Source organism: Rhopalosiphum padi, chromosome 4 (genome assembly GCF_020882245.1).
Source record: "Rhopalosiphum padi isolate XX-2018 chromosome 4, ASM2088224v1, whole genome shotgun sequence".
NCBI lineage: Eukaryota > Metazoa > Arthropoda > Insecta > Hemiptera > Aphididae > Rhopalosiphum > Rhopalosiphum padi.
The window spans coordinates 50,328,947-50,350,473 of NC_083600.1; the positions used below are offsets into that span (position 1 = coordinate 50,328,947).

The 21,527-nt window shown below is 33.1% G+C and overlaps 2 protein-coding genes across 3 annotated transcripts in view; one reads left to right on the forward strand and one right to left on the reverse strand.

Annotated features, from left to right (window-relative positions):
- Positions 1-20,618, forward strand: part of LOC132928434 (transcription factor Ken 1-like) — a 43,412-nt gene extending 22,794 nt beyond the window's left edge. For both annotated transcript variants that reach the window (XM_060993088.1, XM_060993087.1), the window contains exons 2-6: positions 9,753-10,080; positions 10,962-11,264; positions 11,637-11,915; positions 14,547-14,970; positions 18,236-20,618. In XM_060993088.1, coding sequence (XP_060849071.1) covers positions 9,763-10,080; positions 10,962-11,264; positions 11,637-11,915; positions 14,547-14,970; positions 18,236-18,726 — 1,815 coding nt within the window. In that variant the 5' untranslated portion in view covers positions 9,753-9,762 and the 3' untranslated portion in view covers positions 18,727-20,618. The remainder of the gene's footprint in view (positions 1-9,752; positions 10,081-10,961; positions 11,265-11,636; positions 11,916-14,546; positions 14,971-18,235) is intronic.
- On the reverse strand, positions 3,922-5,939 carry LOC132928436 (uncharacterized). The gene is made up of 2 exons (XM_060993089.1): positions 5,546-5,939; positions 3,922-5,439 (listed from the first exon to the last, which is right to left on the reverse strand). The coding sequence occupies exons 1-2, from the start codon at positions 5,591-5,593 to the stop codon at positions 5,017-5,019; spliced, it is 471 nt and encodes a 156-aa protein (XP_060849072.1). The 5' UTR covers positions 5,594-5,939; the 3' UTR covers positions 3,922-5,016.
- Positions 20,619-21,527: the final 909 nt, after the last annotated feature.

The window sequence follows — 21,527 nt, forward strand, 5'->3', positions numbered from 1 at the left end:
AACGCGAAAACGACGTTCTAAAAACCGAATTTTCACTTTTATTTCGACCTTTTTTCGTTTTTTTTCCACTTTCCCCTCTCTCGACTGCCGCCGAGCGCGAGCCCGCCCAAGGTTAAGCGTAGCTATCGCGAGCGGATGGGCCGGGACGTGTGTGCGCGCGCACGTGTGAGGAAGGACGTCGTGCCCGTCGTGTCGAAATCGCATAATAGTCGCGTATATTATGTATGTAATAGTGTTTGTATTTTAGTAATATTAATACAATACTAGTAACAGTGGTAGTAGTAGTATTAGTAGTAATAGTAGTAGTAGTAGTAGTAGTAGTAGTAGTAGTAGTAGTAGTAGTAGTAATAGTAGTAGTAGTAATAGTAGTAGTAGTAATAGTAGTAATAGTTTAGAGTTGGAGATCATTTTCTGAGGTTATGCAATGGGCCGAAAACAGAGCACACGCACACTCGTCCGTTTGTGCGCGTGTACGCGTGATTGTGTGCGTGTGTGACCTGAATTCGGTTTTCACGTACGCATATACGGCGGACATATGTATATAATATTATGATTGTATACTTACTGTATAATATTTAGATATTATATAACAGTGGCGGAGTATGAAAAAGATTTAGCCCGAGAAAACTATTATATTGGCCATCAAATTTGTTCGGAGTAAAAAATATGCATGCTTATTTTGAAGTTTTATAGACAATTTCGTCCTAAAATTAGTAATTTCTAAACAATATAAAAACTCATATTTTGCATTTATTAAAAACAATTTGTTATAATAAATTAAATTTAAAAATTATATGGATTATTTTTTTATATATATTTTTTCTACAATCATTATTGAAAATGCTTCTAATTATTATTTAAGTGAACAGTCTGCGACCTTCAGCCGCAGTCCGACGGGTCCAGATATCCCACTGGCATAGTTCGCCACTGTACATAGTACTCATAGTAGGTACATAATATTATCATATAATGTGTGTGCGGCCTTTTTTTCAGGGTATACAAAATAGCTGTCACTGGTACCCCTGAAAGTTATTTTAAGCATGTAAAATGCCAGTAAACAAATATACTCAAATATTGAAATTTCTTACTAACTGTTTGATTAAAAATATAAAATCCAAAACTTCGATTATATTTTTTGGAAAAATTCAATAATAAACGGTTTCCGTTGTCGCTATCTGTGCTTATACATTTATAATTTATGTGTTTCAAAAATAAATTACAATGATTTTATGACTGAATATACCTAACAATATAATATAGTATATGATCCAAAATCATACAATTTTAAATTTAAAAATGAGTTTTAAGACCAAATATTGTTATATTTTTATTTGCCTGGTATGTCTGGAAACAATGTTCTGCATACCCTGCATATTCCCTTCGCACGCCTATGCATACTCAATTAATAATATATTATACACTATGTGGATTTTGGCATATCCTCGAATTTGCCTCACATCGTACACACGCACACATTAGTTTTGCACGTGGATGCGGTACATGGCGCACCCTGAAACAATAATGATCGCGATCGTGACGAAAATTTCAAATAACCGTCCAGTTTCAATTATATATATCAACATTTGTATATGCATCTGTAATGAAAAGCATAGGTATTTAAAATGCGTATTGTGAATTTATGCATTACACTGTAATATACACGATTTCCAGGATGTCGTTAGTGAACTGCTTCCCTTTCAAATTAATAATGTGAACCCTCTTTTTTTTCTTCCATACACAAAAATGTATTTACTTATTGTTATAGTTATCAGATTGTAAATATCTCATTAGGATAGAAAAAAAAGTCATAACTTATACGTATTTAATGGTTAGAGGAACGAAGTGGAGTGACACAGAAATAACGAGTACCCTGACAAAATATTTATATTACTGTAATATTATGTAATATTATTACAACTCCGCTTAACAAAATACAATTTAATAACTTTTAAGTTTTAACTAATTAACATTAAATATTTATGTATTGACATTTTCAAAGAAAAATGTTTTACTTCATAGGGATGAAATCCAAGACTAATATAAGGCATTTAAAAAAATATTAATTAAAAATGTTTTTCAAAATGTTGGTTTAATTATTATGGTATTGAGCAAATTAAGTAAAATAAATAGTTTTAAAGCCGTTTATATTTTTAAGAAATAAGGACTTTACTATTATAAAATATAAATATATATTTATTTTAGTACCTATTTCTACTATAATATTGTCTCTCAGCCGTATAATATTAAAATTATATGCTCAAAGTTAAGTATAAAAATGTAGATATTATATATCATATTTATATTTTATATTATTTTTTTAAATTTGATAATAATATGTAAATTTACTGTAATATCAAAAATAACTAAGTAAAATGGTTTATTCTGTACATCATGTTGCTATGTTATAATACGTGAGTAAGACAGAGACAATAATTGCAGGTATGACGTCCTAAGTTGTAATTTTTTTTTAATTCATGATTTTCATACTTAAGTAACTTTTTTTTATGAATTATTTCAAAAAATACTACGACATGGAAAATATTGTCTCAATAGCATAGGTATGTACATTTGATTTCCTTACTATGATTATATCATAAGTAGTTCTTTTTCAACCAAAATTTCGTAACTATTATTATACAACAACCGCAAAAGTTATTTAAGATTTAAAATTAAATTTTTTTTCAATGTATCAATATTTTCGATATCAAAATCTTTTAAAATAAAGTAGGTAGGACGTCAGTGGTGTCCTTTTAACACAATATTATAATATATTTTTTTCAAAAATAATAAAAGCTATTTGCTATAATCATATAGAAAATACAATTCTGTAGTTCATTTTGGATTGAGTTTACCAACTTAAAATTTTTTTTTTTTTGACACTTTTTAATACCTTTTTCTTTTTTGTGGGCAGGGTAGTGATGCGAATAAAAAAGTTATCAAAGAGATGAACATTGTTTTTTGTTTTAAGGAAGAGGTCGTTTTAATGATATATATACATATCGTAAGTGATTAAATGGTTAACGCGGAAAAGAAATAGTTTAATTGTTTTTTTCTACGTCACGCGGGAAATTCAAATATACGTTTTTTATGTTAATTAATAATATTTACATGCATACTACACGTGTATATAGTTTTATAGAAATTACTATGCGATTTATTTGTTTCATGGGTCTTATGTGTACACGCAAATGAGAAGTTTTTTAAGTAAACCGAAAGTATGTGATAGATAACAAGGCTATGTATAAAATACATGTGTAAATTAAAATGCTAATCAAACAAATGTAAACGCTAAACAGCCGCAAAGATTGTATGTAACACTCGACACCTGATGTTACAATTATTATTATTTGCTATCTAGTAATCAATATGATAAATTATTTATTTCATCATTTTCTTCTCTTTCATTTTATTTTTACTATAATTTATTTTGTTTAATTAATAGAACACCGTTGTCTTATAACCTAAAATATCGAGAAACATTTTATTTAAATACAAATAATACTACTCACCTAATATACGATTTTCATAGGCATTTCAATTGTAAAAGTTATTGACATAATTGTTACTATAATAAATTCATTTTTTTCATTATATCGACTTCATATACACTAAAATTATTTGCCATAACAATTACGATTAGGTATCTATACTAAAGCCAACGAGAGAGTACTATTCCTTCGCGCATCCAAATGATCGAGCTCCGCGGTTTCGTACCCAAATTTCTCCCACTCTACCATCTAGTTGCCGCCGTAAATACCCCCACTCACTAAACGGCGGCTGTCGACTAATTCCACGGCCGCCGCCAACCACTGGTTGTATACACCGGCTCAAGTAACACACCACCCAAAAAAAAATAACAGCTGGCGTCTGCCGTAGTGCCGAAACTATTATGTACCTAATACAGCAACAATACAAATAATGTGTGTGTAATATCAATATTTTAATTATGCATTTATTTATTTTAACAAAAATGTCCAATTGTGCATTACATAATTTTTATACACATAACAAAATCATTAAATTACAAAAAAAAAAAATTATAATAAAAAAATATTCGAATGATAAAAAATAAAATACAAAGAAATCAATCCGAATCGAAGTCTGATTCCGAACAACTCGTATCACCTGTTATCGTCATGATATGACGTCCTTCTGCTTCGGGAAGTTCGTCAAATACTTCATCTGTTATATGTTCAATGTTCAAAAACTTTTCTTCCTCCTTGACGACATGTCCCACAAAATTCGTCCACATTTCCGCTGTCACATGTTCCACGCCTTTTTTTAATAACTCCAGTACATCCTTTATTTTAAACGTATTATTATGTGTCCGGACATAGCTTTTTACAGAAGACCACGCGAGCTCGATAGGGTTTAGCTCGCAGTGGTATGGGGGTAATCGCAATACGATTTTGCCATTGTCTTTTGCGTACTCGTCTATTACGTACTTGTCGTATTGGTTTTTTATTTTTTTAACTCTTATTATTAAATCATTTTTGACTATTGGATGGTTAACGATTTCACCTTTCATTTCAAGCCAATCGATAATATCTTTTTTTTTTCCAAGACATAGTTGGTATTTTGCATTTCTTTACGGAGTGATACGAAGCATTATCCATCACTATGACGGCGTTTTCTTTTAATAGTGGTAGAATTCGTACAAACCATTCATAGAATGTATCGCCATTCATCTCGTCATGGTAGTCCGTAGAATTGGTCTTTGATTCGAAACACAAAAGACCCCCCGGGACAAAACCATCTGTCGACCCGATGTGTAAGACAATGAGACGCTTACCTTTTCCCGAGGGTTCTTTTTGTCCTGTGGTTAGGCCCTTGAGGAATGCATCTCGTGATGAATTTATTGTGGTATCGGTCCACGTTCTACTGTGTGCCTCGCCTGCGTTGACCCACGTTTCGTCCAAATAATAAATTGGTCTGTTTTGCTCTCTATAATGCTTTATTTTGACCAAATAACTTCGGCGCCAAGTTATTAAATCTTCTCTTTCGAGTAGTGCACTATTACGTTTTTTTTTTTACGTATTGAAATTGTAAATCTTTCAACACTTTTTGAAATGACGACCGCTTAATGTTTGGAAGTGTTTCATCTTCATTAATGGCGATTAACATTTTATCGACTGTTGGTACTTCGCGGTTCCTCCAAAAATTGTGTATTTTCTGTCTTATTGCATTTTTATCGAATTCATCGATTTTTTCGATTATTGTAGGTCGAATTTTTTTCTTGTTCGGCGATGTAATTGTTCCTTGATTCTTATACTCCGATAATATGTTTTGAACTGACCGCTGTCCAATACCCGAAGATTTTGAGATATCGACGATCATTTCTCTTAAGGTCATTCGAGGGCTGTCAGGATTTTCAAGCTGGTGTTTAACTATTTTCTTATATAAATTGACAATAATTTTTCTTTGACCAGTGCCGATGAACTAAAAAAAAAATTAAAATTTAAGAATTTAAGAATTTAAAAAATAGTATAAAAAAATAAATAAAAAAATAAATAGTAAAAAAAATAGTATAAATACAAACACTTACTTTTCCACATGGATTTTTTTTGGAAGGAGACACAGCTGCGACATCCATATTGTACTTATTGTTATACGTAAAACTATTAAACAATTGTTAAGTAAAAAACGTAAAAAAGTTAAATAAAACCGTATAAAACACCGGGGTGCGCGAAAAAACAAAAATGTTGTGTTTAAAATATCGGAGATGCTATTATAGTTCACGCTGTATACAAACACTGTCACAGTTTCCTGGTCGGCGGCGGCGACGGTGGTGGCAGCAGCGTCGGCGATGGTGGCGACATCGGTGTCGGCGGCCAGCGTTGACGGCGGCCAGCAGTTAGGGAGTTTTAGTGGTGGGAATGCGCGAGAACGGATGAGTTTTGGTCGCCGCCCAATAGTACTCTCTCGTTGGCTCGACTATACCCGTTAAAAGATACCATAGGATAAGACAGTCTAAATAAAGACATTTATGTGCCATGTACATGTGCTAAATATAATAAGTAAATGTATATAATCATACACGATTTCAATTATCGCGCCAGTTAGTTTTTCACGACATAATACTTACATACATCTATTATATTTTTTATATAGGACGCGTTATATTATACTTGCGCCGTCAACAGGTGTGTAGGCGTGTGTGTGTGTGCGTGTCGGAGCGAGCTCGAGTGCAACAAGTTTACCATATTTGTGTGCGATTATTATACATGGTATTTATAACAATAATCTACGCACATTTTTTTCTTTCGTTTCTTTTGTCGTCGCACGATAGTTAATAATAATTAAATAAACGAACGACGGCTTTCGTAATGATTTTAGCGCGATGAGTGATGCACTCTATAGCCATTTGTATGTATATATATATATATATATTATTTATTATACTCCAATATATTATTATTATAATAGGGAACATTATTATTATTCCCATAACTTTAGTTTAGCACAAGTATTATAAATAATAATATCCTTCATAGTTCAAGTGGCAGTCAGTAGTGCGTGTTTTGCGATTATAATATATAATATTGTACATGACCCGGTGAAGTGTCTTTCGTTTTAAAAGAGTTCTTAAATTATTATGCAATTATATGTAATCTAGATAAAATGTAAAAATAAATATTATTATAACCTACGAGTATCGTACATTATGATTATACCTATGATATTATCAGTAATTTCGGCGTGTTCTAAAATAGATAACTGAACACTTTTTTCCGCCGTAAATAATAAATATTAATGATAAATTAAACATAATATTATAATACAAATTCACCTAAGAAAAATTAACTAATATTATCCGTCAGTTCGCAGTCAAATCGGCGTCGGCTTACTTCACTTTGTGAATTAATTTAACCGATATTGTCAGATTATATAGAATATCACCAGGTGTATTTTCAAACGTTTTTCAAGTTATATAATCTAAACTTTTTTGATAACTTTAAGACAGATTTCGAAAATGTACGTCAAAATCGGTCTAGTATAGTTTTTTAATTTATATATATTATATGTTTCGAAACATATAATCGTAATATACAGTAACCAATGGCAACCCTAAACATAATTTAATAAATATTTGATTTTTCGTGAGCAAAAATGAAATTCATATATGTACCACATATAGCATCTTACAGCGGTTGAATACCGAAACTATTCTCCGATTCTAAAAGAATATCTGTGAAAATTGGATCAGTAGTTTCCAAGTCTATAAGTTTCATTCAAACGTATATTCATTTGCATCTACATAGATTGTTTTACCGATGTAACGGTACACAATAAATGTACGTGTAAGGAGCACATTACAAACCACATCACCTTTTTTTCACCTCCTAAGTACTGTGGACGAATCATAAATGTATGTATTTTGAAAACTATTACGCATAATATAATTTATTTACGTATTTTTTTTTTTATGTTATTGATATTATTATTACAGGATCATATTTATTATAATTTTAAGTACTTATATTTTAGTTAACCTAAATTTTATATAAAAAAAAATTGGGACGGTTATTTTCTTCACATATACTTGACCGTTTTAAATGGCAGAAATTTAAACGATAATAGGGGTTATTATGTATGCAAATATTTAAGAAGTAGAATTTATAATTAATAATTATCTTTAAGCATTGGACATTGATACGAGGTATACGAGCATGAAAAATACACATTATTCACGGTGTCTCACACCCTGTGTATCCACTGATGATTTATTATAAATATATATATATATATATATGTATACGCCACATTTATAATAAAAATAATAAAAAAATCACATAAAAATACGTGATTGACGACCTCACGTTAGATTACGTTGCCTACAGCTATTTAATAATATATTATTACGATATTATATTTTATGTGTAGTACGTTGACTACATAAATAATACATATGTACGAGTGTTTTTCGGGTTGTCGCTATTTCAAGTCGAATCATTTATATGTATGATATTATAATAATATAAACGAATGACAAGGCGTTTTACATATAATCGGGATATTTTTGAGTGACACGTGTTTCACTTACGGTGAAGTGCCATCAGCCGCACCGCAATAACAATATTTCTTATAATAACCACGGAAAAACGACAAATATTTTCGTCGAATTCTTGTCATTAAGCGGTGGTTTTTGCTTGTTTGGTTTTCGAACGGTCTACGTTAAGTTCAGCTTAATAGTAAAACCTGTGCTCATTTGTTGTCACGATAACAATAATCGATAGTTTATGTTTAAACAGGTAATATAAAATATATAAACGGTAATTGGTGGGGCGGCAACTGGGAAGTAGAGTAAAATAGTTCACTAAAAATAGGAAACGTCAGCGTTTGCGTATATTTCATAATCAATAACAAACTCAATACTTCAGTATTTTAAATATATTTTCTAATATAATATTCATGTATTAATTATATAGTCATTAAAGACTAATTCAAAAACGATTTTTCTACAATCCTTATGGACGAAGAAGTGATGCTTAAGTCCCATGGCATAAATACGCGCTTGTTTCACTTCAGTCAAGACGTCGAGTACTTGGGTCTCAATAATATTATACAGTACATTATAGTATACACTTTTCGGGCAAACGATGATCAATTATATTGTTATAACGTTTTTCGAGTCGGAAAGATTCATTGCTGTCAAAACTAGAGCGATACGACGTATTTCGTTGAATTTCCTATATCATCTACAATGGATGATGTTTATGACACCTAATAATATTAACTCGTGTGTCCTAGTCGTTGTTTTCATTTATCTTTAACAACGTTAATCACTACAATTTTAATATAATATAATACGTTAAAATACTTAATACTAATACTACACGTATGCGATGGTGATCGGTGCGAAAACATAAAATGTACCAACACGCGTATAATATAGTACCTAACCTAACCATTATGTGTGTATATATAACTATATACAACAAACTTATATGTTTAAAAGATTCGGCCAAAACCATTTGTATTGCCACAGCGTTAATTTTGGGCCACATAATTTGTTACGTGCTATAAGTCTCAAGAGTATCGTAAGGAAAGATGCTTATTTTTACACACGTCAATAATTTTCTCGCTAAAATAGAAATGTATACATACCTATTGCCTTTCGATAAAACTAAACTTTTGTAAACACACTCGAAAATTAAATTAAATTAAATTAAAATGTTATCTATCTTCATTGTTATCGTGTATTATATAGTGGTAGTGTGTACATTGTGCTGGTATATCCATGTAGGTATATTATTATGTACAACGTACAAATGAAACGGCTTATATCAATAATTATATAGGTCGTAATAATAATTGAAATGCGAAAATATTAAAATAAAAAACCTTATTATAAAATATTATACGACTCCATCAACGAAAGAGACTTTATACAGTTTTTAGTTGCATTTTTTGTCATATATCCGTGGTTAAAATGATTCGAAAACTCTTTCGGTTTGCATTTAGTTGGGTGATAGTGTTGAATGATTAGGACATTATGCATTAATTAAAGGTATTATTTTATTATTTATTATTTATTAACAAAAATAAAATCTTAAGTATTATAAAAACGATTCGTGAGTACAGAATTATAGTAAAACGTTTATTTTTGTTCTAATTATTCGTCGCACAAACAACTGTAAACTATATAGTATTTTTACTATTACTGCGATTTGATATAGTACCTATATATATATATCACATATTATACTATAAACCATATACTTATCTTGAATTAATTGTTGTTTGTACAGCCACGGCCAAATGATGTATGATACTGACTCTGAGTGCGGCAACGCCGCACCACTGACCCTGCACTACGGCAACCACCATGTTTACCTGATGGCGGAAATCCAACAGGCTGGCGACGAGCACTCAGACATGGAGCTGATGTGTGAGCAGGGCGCCACCATCAGGGCCCACTCGCTGGTGCTGGCTTCCGTCAGTCCACTTGTTCGGCGACTGCTCAAGGAGGACAACGTGTGCATGTACCACAACCTGGTGCTCCAGTTCCCGGAGATCAAGGAGTCGCACATGAAAACGGTGCTGGACTTCATTTACACCGGGCAAGCCAGCGTGTTGGTGAGTGATGTATAATAAAATACCAATACTCATTATAGATAATTATAATTAATGACACCCTACCACGCGGTTAAGTCGGGTCCGGTGTTTTATATTCTGAATTTAGTTTATTATGAAATGCTGAATGGTTGACAAACATATATTATTTGCTTAAATATAACTTGTAAGAGTTGCATTTTTTTATTACCTATTTACATATTCAAATAAATAACCACTTTATTGCCGACTCGTTTCTCGGGATTTTGTTATTTGATGTTGACTTGGAAACTTCAACTTTAGTTTGGCATAGTTGTGGATGTGACTTTTTTTTTCTTTTAAATTGGATTACTTTTGATCGTCACGTATTTCTCGTCCACTGAGATAAATCTTGTACCGTTTTCCATCTCTTTCATTTATTTCCACTAATCACGCACTACATTTGGATTTTGAAATTCACGATGTTGTTTTTTGCACTCTTATAAATAAAATTTACACTACATCATCATAATGGAATTTGCATTGTATATTTACACTGGTGATACTAGTGATATTAGTTAATTGTATGCCACTCGTGTATACCAGTGTGCACTAGTACAGTCAGATAGAAAACGCTATTTCTAGGTACTTGTAGATATTGGAATGGTCTATTATCGTCGTTTATATAATATTTTAACGACTAAAATAAAAATACATATTATTAAATCTATTTTTTATTTAATTTAATTCAAATAAAAAAAAAACTTGAGAAACGGATACATACTCCAAACGGAAACACGCATCATTTCTAACATGTATATAAAGGCACACGAATATACATTATATGTATCCTAACTTGACCTTACGTGGATTTTTGATTGTCATAGTTATTGATGTGTGTGCGTGTGTGTGTGGTGTTTTCGCAGGAGAACGAATTTGACGAGGTAGTTAGCTTGTTGAACTTGTTGGAGATTCGGTCAGACACGTGGCAACGGGCTATGTACGAGTCGGCGTCGTCATCGTCGCCACCGCCACCCGGTCAACCACCGTCAGCTGCGTCATCAGACGTGTCTGTAAGGACGGATCCAGAAAACCTGTCACCAGCGTCACGGTGTGAAGTACACCCCAAAAAGCGGCGAAGACGGTCGTCTGTGCCCGTAAATTTGTCAATCGATACGAAAAACGACGAGGATACAGCTGTCACCCAATCTAACTGGCGGGTATCTAAAGTGAGTCCTTTTTTTTTTTTTTGTAGACATTTCAAGTTTAAATTAGTAGTACATTTTAGGGTATATCCTTACTAATTAACGCCCGTCATGAATACTCTAGTAATAAAATATTATATTTTTAATATAACTTTATTTTAGAAAATTATTTTGATTTAAATTATAAAACCAAAATAGAAAATGTATGGTTTGGTTGTTATACATTATATAAAAAAAAACTATTTGATAAAAGGTGTAAGATTCAGGATTTTTTTTCAAAAACTTTATTATGCGTAGATATTTAATATTATCGAACGACGCAATAAGCATCGGACAATTATTATAATGATCACTTGATCACTTACTTGAATAATATGTTGGTTGTCATATGTGTAGTTCGAGGAGAGCCATCGGAAGTTGAGGAGGCGAAGCAGTTCGCCGTTCGACGACTATGCGCATCACCAAGAACGCGAATACCACCACAACGGTTTCCAACCATTCCCAAAACGTGAACCGCATTGGGTGGAAACCGAATACCGGAGTTCACAGCTTCAGTACAGTTGTGAGGTAAACTTACCGTACATGGACCCGGCGGAACCAAACTTGGATCCTGAGATCGAAGAGACGAATGATTCGGACAGTAAGGACGCGAGGCTGAATCCCGCCGACTATGTGGTATGTATAATAATATTATTATATTATATTAGAATATATTTTACTGGGGAGTAATTATTAACGAATAAGTTTTCCTCGAAAATTGGTTTAGTGGAAAACTAGTTGTGTTGAACTTGAGTATACTTAAACTGACCTTTTTAGTTTGTACTAGGTTGGTATTTTTACCTTATAGTTATTGTTAAAAATCATTAGTCCAATGTTACAAATACATCTTGAAAGTTTGTAACAAATTTATTTATCTTAATTGGAACGCTAAAATATTTTTTTTTATGCGATTACATATTCGATAACAATAGCATTAAATAACAAAATGCGTTATTTGTGACGCAATTTTAATTTCCATTTCACGAACAAATTCACAACATATTGCAGCAAAAAATGACAAAATTATGTAATGCTATATGTGCATATATTATATATTATACATTTATATGTAAATCACACATAAAGTCCATACTATGTACTCCGCGGTGATTTTTTAGGCGCTACTATTCCAAGAAACCTAACCTCATAATAGGGAGTATGTAATTAGGATGGTCTTTATATTGAATGCAATTTCCTTATCTCAACGCTATGCGTTCGAAAATTGACCCGGAACGTAGTTTGGCTTTAATCATTGCTATCTAATCATTTTTTAGTGATAATTAAATTAAATTACTTTTGCAACTTATATTTATAATTTAACATTAAAGAATTAAAATAATGTATTAAAGGTGAACGTTAAAAGTGTGACCTTATTCGACTTGTTGTGTAGTGACGTGAACGTTTTTGAAATTTCCCTCGAACATAAAACTCTTTTACCATAAATTTAACACGTTTTTAAAATAAATTGTAATGCTGACACAGGTTTTCGCACGTGCTTTGTAATTATTTCTACGGTTTACTATTTTGGTATATATATATTATTGTTTAAGTCAGTGAAAATCTGCGTTTATTCATATGGACGACACTGATCTCATAAAACCAATAACCGAAATTTTACTGCTCCGACGATACTTAAAATGTTGTAATAAAATTATATATAAATTATTAAATTCTCGGCTGGTTTCGACTCTATTTTTACTTTATAAGACGAAATAATAATATTACAACCAGCTAAACCAGGCTTATATTATGAATTATAACATTTTTCACGCAGCTTCCAAGAATATAATAACTATGTAGTAACTATTTATAACAACTCAAAAACCTTTAATGATTGTTAAAACATATTTGATTGGAGTTTTTAAATGTTAAATTCATCAACCTTCACCGTATGATTTTATTTCGAAAAGTCGAATGTATAGATAATCATGCACAAAAGAGTTACTACATTTTATTTACTATTATATATCTGTCACTGCTTGGGCCATCTATTAAATGATTATTGTCACCAACTCACTGTTTGTTCTCGATTTTTAACCTATACTAAGTCTCTATACACATTTAGTTGTTGCCTTGCCGTCCTCATTCACGCCCATTTTTCTGCAATTCATATAATTATGTAGTAAATGACGGTCGATATATTATATAGTGTAAAAATTTGCATTCTATATTTGAAGTACCTATTTGTATTTTGTATATATTACGATAAATATCTAGACACATTGTATAACTATTATCATACAAAATCACAAAACATTTTACATTTAATTTTAATTTTATATTTTACGTTTAAGATGAAATTATTCCTATCGTATAATATTTATATCGTTTAACTGTAATTTTCTATATTATATAACAGAGTCCAGCAAAAACAAACAAAATACAAATCGATTATAATAATATATTATATAATCCAATGCAGGTTTGTTGTTACCCCGAACACATAATATAGCACCCCCCTCATTTACTCGGCTGCCCACTCACGTCTATTACAGATATTGTCATAATATACTCATATCTGTGGAATTCAGGTGATGTACCCATATATTAATGTTTTTAAGGGTATAATAATATTATATGTTACTAAAAATAAATATTCAGTTAAAAAATAAATCAGAACTTATTGATTATAAGTTACATTATAATATATTTATGTATTGCAACATTGTTTTTATTAAAAATAAACATGGTATTCATGAAATGTGAAGGAAAACTAGTTGAACACGTGAAACAATTATGTATGAAATAAAAACGCAAATTGTTTTTATAAAATATTAAAAATACGCATAACGTTATAAACAAATGAATACATATGGTAAATATTGTTATCTAAGATTAATTAACATTCAAAAATACACATTTTAAATTGTTGTGCCTAATCTCATCGTTGCTTAGAATGAGTTCCTAACTCGGTGGTCCACCACTCCCACAAGTTCCGAACCAAGCTGGTTATAACGAACGCGAGTCTACTGCTGCAGCTGCATAAGTTGCAGCGTAAGATCGATTCGTTAGTGGTCATTCCGTGATCGAAAATACTAACTTGCATTTATCGATTGCTTTATTAAGCATACGTATTAGAACTTAAACAGTAGATATTTTATTTATGACCCTCATGGTGTATAAAGTAATGAAAAGGATTGTTCCTGTATTCGTAATTATAGATTATCGACTGGGCTAATTTTCTTTAGCCTAAACCAATATACCACAAAAACAAAAATTTTTTTTTCTCGCCAAAGATATTTTGTTGATTATGACCATTCTGTGCAGGTGACCCCGAGGAAGCGAAAGAAACAGCCCGGGTTCCAGAACTCTCCAGCCCAGAACCCGCCGTTCGTGCCCATGTACTTCCACGAGATGGCGTTCAGGCACCAGAAGATCACGCAGTCGCTCAGCTCCTTCGTGCATCACCCATTCGGGTCCTCGCCACAGCCACCGCTGACCCAGCCACGGGCCACGGACGACGGCGGCCGGGACACGCCACCGCACAGGACGCCCATCTACATGGGCCGGTCCAGATCTCAGGACTCCGGTGTGTACAGACCGCCACCGCCGCCGCTCCAGCTGCAGCCGCCACCGCCACCGCCATCGGACAACGACTGCAGTCCGCCTCCACCGTCGTCCGGACAATTAACGCAGTCGTCGTCGTTCGGCGGTTTCTCTGAAAACGGGTCACCCTGGAAGCCATCGTCTGGTACGTTTTTCGTTATAGTGTCAAGATATTATATTTTTATAGATAATAGAGGAATAGATACAGGTACAGATAGGTTTTTACTTGATCGAATTATAGTCAAGGTGTGTTACCGTAGTATGATAACAATTTAATATTATTGATAATGCGCTTCAGTTGATTGTAATTTTGCGATCACAGATCCTCTGTTGTATTTAGTATTATATATAAGCATATCCGTTTTTTTATTTTTTATTACCTTTGGATATTACGACTTTTAAGTAAAGTACTAAAGTATTACACAACATTTCACTGTGCATTAGAAAGTTTAAAAACTATAAAAACGAAAGAGATATCTGATTTTTCCGCGCGTCGTATCTTTATTTGTGATTTATCTGTGTTGGTAAATAGTCTTATAAATCACACAAAATCCTCGTAATCCGTACAGGTCCGTGGCGGTGCTCAATGTGTTCTTCCGGTTAAAGACAGATCTGATACGAATATCAAACTATTGTCGGGTAATTGTGCGTACATCATTGATATATTTCATAGTATTTGTACATATTATGTTTATTTCATCGCGAAAAAATATTAACCGATCGATGTGCATTCACGTACAGTACTAATGAGAGCGAAACATTATATTGTGTTATATTATATTAGAGCGTGCGTGTTAATGGAACGTTTAACAATATCGCATAATCATATATAGGTATATTGTAATTCCTCGCCAAGTGGGGGTTTCGAAATTCAAAAACTTTGGTGCTTGCCGAGAGGTTTCGCCGCGACGTAATTAAAACGGGAACCGGCACGAAGAAAGTTTTCAAACGTTTATGTTATTCCATGTATAAAGTAGCCCTCCACGTCCCTGTCTATTATTACATAACTTTTGGGACAATATAATATAATAATAATAATAATACGATCTCATAAACGCGCGCGTAGAGTGCACAGTCCGACATTTTATAATATGACGTAAAAAGGTATTTTGTGCAAGTCCGACAGGCTGTGTAGTAAATATAATATGATCTTATTTAATGTCAATGAAGAGAAGAGTGTATATACTACGAGTAATATGGTTTTTATCACATTCTCGGGTATAGGAAAAATCATTTTTTTTCTGGTGGGACCCCTACAAGTCAATAAATCCTATGACCTACAGGTCGCAAGATACATTCAAACACATTAATATAGACCAAGAAAGTAGCGAACCCACTATGTTGGTTGCCCGTGTTACCAACCCGAGACCAAACTATAGTAATAATATTATGGTGTATTAAAAGAATTATAGCTACAACTCATTAGTAGCTGAACTTTAAATGGACTTTTCAATATAACAACACCCATCGTTTTGATCGTCTATGGTATTATAGTTATTGGTTAGAAATGTTGACCTTATGTTTGGCTGTACAACTTTTATAATGTAAAGGACGCACATCGGTTTTAAAAATGTATCACGCGTGTATAATATTTAAAAAAAAAATTTAAAAGGTTTACCCGTAGCATTTAACCGCTCTCCTGTTCATTAATAATCAATTGTACTTCGTTATTAAATGTAGGCACTAAATAGATGTATTACATTTGGATTCAATAATCAATCGTTTTATACGATGAAAAACGATTTTGAGTGAAAACGGACTAACTAAAGTTACCAAACAATTATTTCAATAATAATTTTAAAACCAACAAATTTTGTTTTAAAATGTATTGAGAAATGCCTAATTTTTACCCACAAATACACCTACATTCAACACTATTAGTAAAACTCGATACTTCTGATTGGTTTTAATATTTTATCATTTACTTCTCAAATATTATAATTTATTAAAAAAATATATCATTTGTTAGTATTTATCAGATACTGAACCTGCTGTTAGGTTAAAAGTGGGAGGATGTGGATGTTTTTAACAATCACTTGTGATAATCCCGATACATATAATCAATACGCAAGATTACCACTGTTAAATTTCTTTGAAAACGGGGATATTTAATTTTTAATTTTGAATGTCTTTCAATATTTTACGACGGCTCGTTAAATTATAAAAATAAAAGAATCGTTATTTATTTCTAACACAGCTGCCGTCTTAACCCGCAGATGTGCGCATTACGCCTACTACTGCAGGTCTTATCGATATCCCGCCGGATTCATTTAGTGTGACGACGCGAGTGTTGTATAACTGTAAACGTTAAATATTTTATTATCATTTTGCGCCACGGACAACTGCGTCGAGGGCGATACGACTTTGTGTATGTTTCTAGCACGCTCCGCGTTGTTGTTCCAGTTTTTGTCATTGCCTATCTATACCGCGGTGATGTAATCTAACAAATTATATAATTACCATCGCTATCGAATTGATAACATTCATTATGAATATTTTTCGAATTGCATGGTCCTTCCCGCTCGATAACAATAATATTATTATTATTATCAAGTGTGAACTTGATCGAATAGTTATAGAAAACACGTATGATAAATTATGTATTGCTGCGCTATCTGATGATAATAACACTACTGCTACTAATAATAATGTTGTTGTTATTATTATTATTATTCATTCAATCATACACACCCAAAACGTCAAAATCAGAAGTGACCATCACCGATTTAATTTATCGTACTGAGAATTTGAGAATAATATGATAACTATTGTAAACAGATATTACGTATATTATGTTGCTAAACTATAATTACTCAAAAGGATTAAAACGGCATTCAATAATGTTGAGTAATGTGACGAGTTTAAATTATAATTTATCAATTTGAACACAACATTTGACTAGTATATAATATTATGATATTGTATCGTGGCAGTATTAATTGCTCAACATATATTTGAATGGCTAGGCCGATTTTTCAATTTGAAATTTTTATTACTCTAGACATAGTTGTTTTTGATGATAATAATCTATATTTTTAATTCCATTGACATAATCAGAATTCCTTTTTCAACAAAACACCTATGTGGATAAAATATCGAATATTGAATGAAAATAGGCAATAATAATGATAAGTATTTAACAATTGTCAAGCACGTATACGGGGGGGGAGGGGGTTCAACTCATTATTTCGAGTAACGAGGAAAACATTGTTTTATTATCTTGCGGCACAATTTTTATTGCTATATTTTGTAAACCCCCCCCCCCCCGAAATATTTTTTTTGTATACGTATATTTAGTATAGTCCATCGTATAACGATCGAAATTATTTGTTTTTAATCATAATAATATTATGACACGGTAATAAATCGCATTTTACTGACTAACGCGGTTTTCGTTTTTGTATCCGCAGACGTGAAACCGACGATGACACTGTCGTCGGAACCGGCGGCGGAAGTGCAGCACCAGCACCAGACGCACCAGCACAACTCGCCGGCGTCAGCGGCCGGACCGGCGTCCGCGGCGTCGTCGTCCGACACGGAGGACAAGTCGTCGGGAGGCTGCGCGGGCGGCGCGGGCCGCGAGTACAAGTGCACGTACTGCGGCAAGCAGTTCGGCATGAGCTGGAACCTGAAAACGCATCTCCGCGTGCACACGGGCGAGAAGCCGTTCGCGTGCCGCCTGTGCGTGGCCATGTTCAAGCAGAAGGCGCACCTGCTCAAGCACTTGTGCTCGGTGCACAGGAACGTCATATCGCCCGGCACCAGCGCCGCCGACCAGGAGACGGCCGCCGCGTTCAACTGCTGCTTCTGTCAGATGACGTTCGACACGCTCCAGCAGCTGGTCCGCCACTTTTCCGGGCCGCACAACAACCTGCTGCTCACCAAGAACCTGAACGCCTGACGGACGCCGCCGACCGAACGCTTTTCTCTCGGGGCGGCCCCCGTTTCCCGTCTCGCGGATTTTTCTGATAATATTATAACGACGACGACGACGACAACAATATTATTGCGTTGTTATCATATATGTGATACAAATTTTCAGCGGACAAGACGCGTACCTCTTTATTATACAGTTTTTTTTTTTTTTTTTTTACAATTATTATCATTATTATTATTATGTGTACAAAATTTGTTTTGTAAAAAAAAACCGTTTTTCGTAATTATTTTCACCAGCTGTTATCGTATTATTATTATTATTATTATTATTATTATCATCGTCACTGTTCTCGTCGTTGTTATATTGTTAATTTTTAACGCGTGAAAATATTATATTCGGCCGGATATAGCGATTTTAATCCGGACCCGACCTGTTCTGTACTTTGGGCGTTACACCGCCCTGTACTTTTACCGTTGTCCATCATCATTCATTCGCAGGCGCGTATTATACACTCCGACGTGTCTCTCGTAGACCTTTTTTTTTTTTTATATGAAATATGATATCTTAATTCAGTGCAATGTGTCACGCTCCCATCGCCGGCGGAGTCGGAATAAAAAACTTCAAAAAATCCGTGACATCGTCCGAAAAGTGTTCATCACGATATAATTTATTGCCAACGTTTTCTGATTGTATAATTATTATTGTATATTATACTTCCTACGTGTTCACTAATATTTATATAGATTTAAGTGGCAAACTCCAAATCACGTATACTCGTCGTTGGGTGTAGGTACTTACGCATTCCAGTCGCCAACAGAGTTCGAGAAAAAAAATAAAATCAACGACAACGACAGCAACGACGACGACGATATCGTTTTGCCGATGTGTGTAACGCGCACGACTAAATACTATATGTATAGATACTTAATTCGTAGGGAAAATTAAGATCTCTAGAAATGAATAATATGAGCGGTTATATATATATACGTTTAAGTTAAAGTAGAATTACTATATAATATTATGATAAACTACGTCCTAAATCGATCGTTACCTTTATGTTTATAAAACAAAATAATTATTTAATGATAATATTAATAATAGTGTAACAATTTTAACAAAAATATTATAATATTATAAAATATAATACCGACCTATGTATTGATGTTTGCGCGCAAATGCGTGTACACACTGCAAAGATTTGACGATTTTTCTATGCGTTCAATCTGTTGTCGAATCTCTGCAGCGACGCACCGTACAACTTATTCCCGGACCGTTCATTCGACCCAGTGCGACCCTCCACTATACTCCAACAATCGCGTATAACGACATCCGCGTGATATCCGCAAAAATATGTTCACGACATGCATCCCCAAACGGACGCTTTCGGACTCGGCCGCGAGCGAGATAATGTTTTGTTGGTCGTACACGATCTCGGTGCAGGTGTCGACTGCGCGAAATCGAATTAGATACTTATTTAATTTTAGACGCATAATAATAATCGCCTATAAAACTTGTACATAGTAATTTTATGTAATATATAATAATATTATACATCATAAAATGCATAATATTTTTTCGCGTATAATATTATGAATTTTATGAATGAAAAAAAAAAAACAATGTGTACATAATTTATAGTATTGTTACGGTAATAATAGTGAATAGCAATTATAATATTATGTATTGTAATGCGCATTACACGATGTATAAATTAAAACGCGTATTAATATTATAATATATATATATATATATAGTGACGCGTGATCGAAACTAGTCATAATTTATTCACTAAGATGTGTACGAAATGTAAAAAGATAAAAAAGATATTGCTTGTAAATATGTACTACCCTTAAACAACACCAACCGTGTTTGTAAATATTAAATATAATGAATAAACGGTTTACTAAAACTTTTAATCGACTGCTGTTGTATTTAATTCATATATGATAACTATGAAATCTACATCATCGTGTCCAAACCAAATACGCGATATCATGATATAACAACTATGTCATGTCTCCGGTGGAGTGTATGCAATTTTCAACAGCCCGGCGAATTATATTATTTTTAAAAGGTTTCAAATACGTGTCGGATCGATTAATACCGACTTTAAATATTAAACGGCGACGATGACGTTTACTTGAAAACCAAATAATAGAATTAATGTTATTATTATGCATATAATCAATAGTACTGTGGTTATATTTTCCCATCGCCGTGCAATACAAACGCAATGCAAAGATATTGCCGCGTGTTATTATCGTTTCAATATTATGATTTATTCAAACGCCACCGCTGCCATTTTTCTTCTGATCCTGACCTCTTTCACGACGTTGTGTCGCGTATCGACGACTTGTAGAAGACAGACGTATACGCATGTGACGCGAATTGTTCATAACACTAATAAATATTATTATGCCGAACGTTATGTAAAAACAGTAATGCCGGGTGTACAAAATATAAGCGTGTCGTTATTTTGATAACGATAATATTATTATGACAACGGCTGGAAATATGTCACGGTATAATGAGCTGACGTGCACCGAGTACCCGACTTTATCTTCCGTCCTTATATAATATCCTGTTAACTATAGTGATAATGTACCGGCCACCGACGTTTTGAAACCGTCACAAGCAATAGTCTTAAAATAAACTTTACACTAATTATGTGTGTTTTGAAATCCCGTTATTGGAGGCTGATATTTTTGAATAATTTTTATTAGAGACGTGATGAAATCGAATGAATTTGCGACTAAAATCATCAATAGATTAAAAAAAAAAAAAATGTTAACCATACGCGTAAATAGCTGTCGCCGCCGTAATTT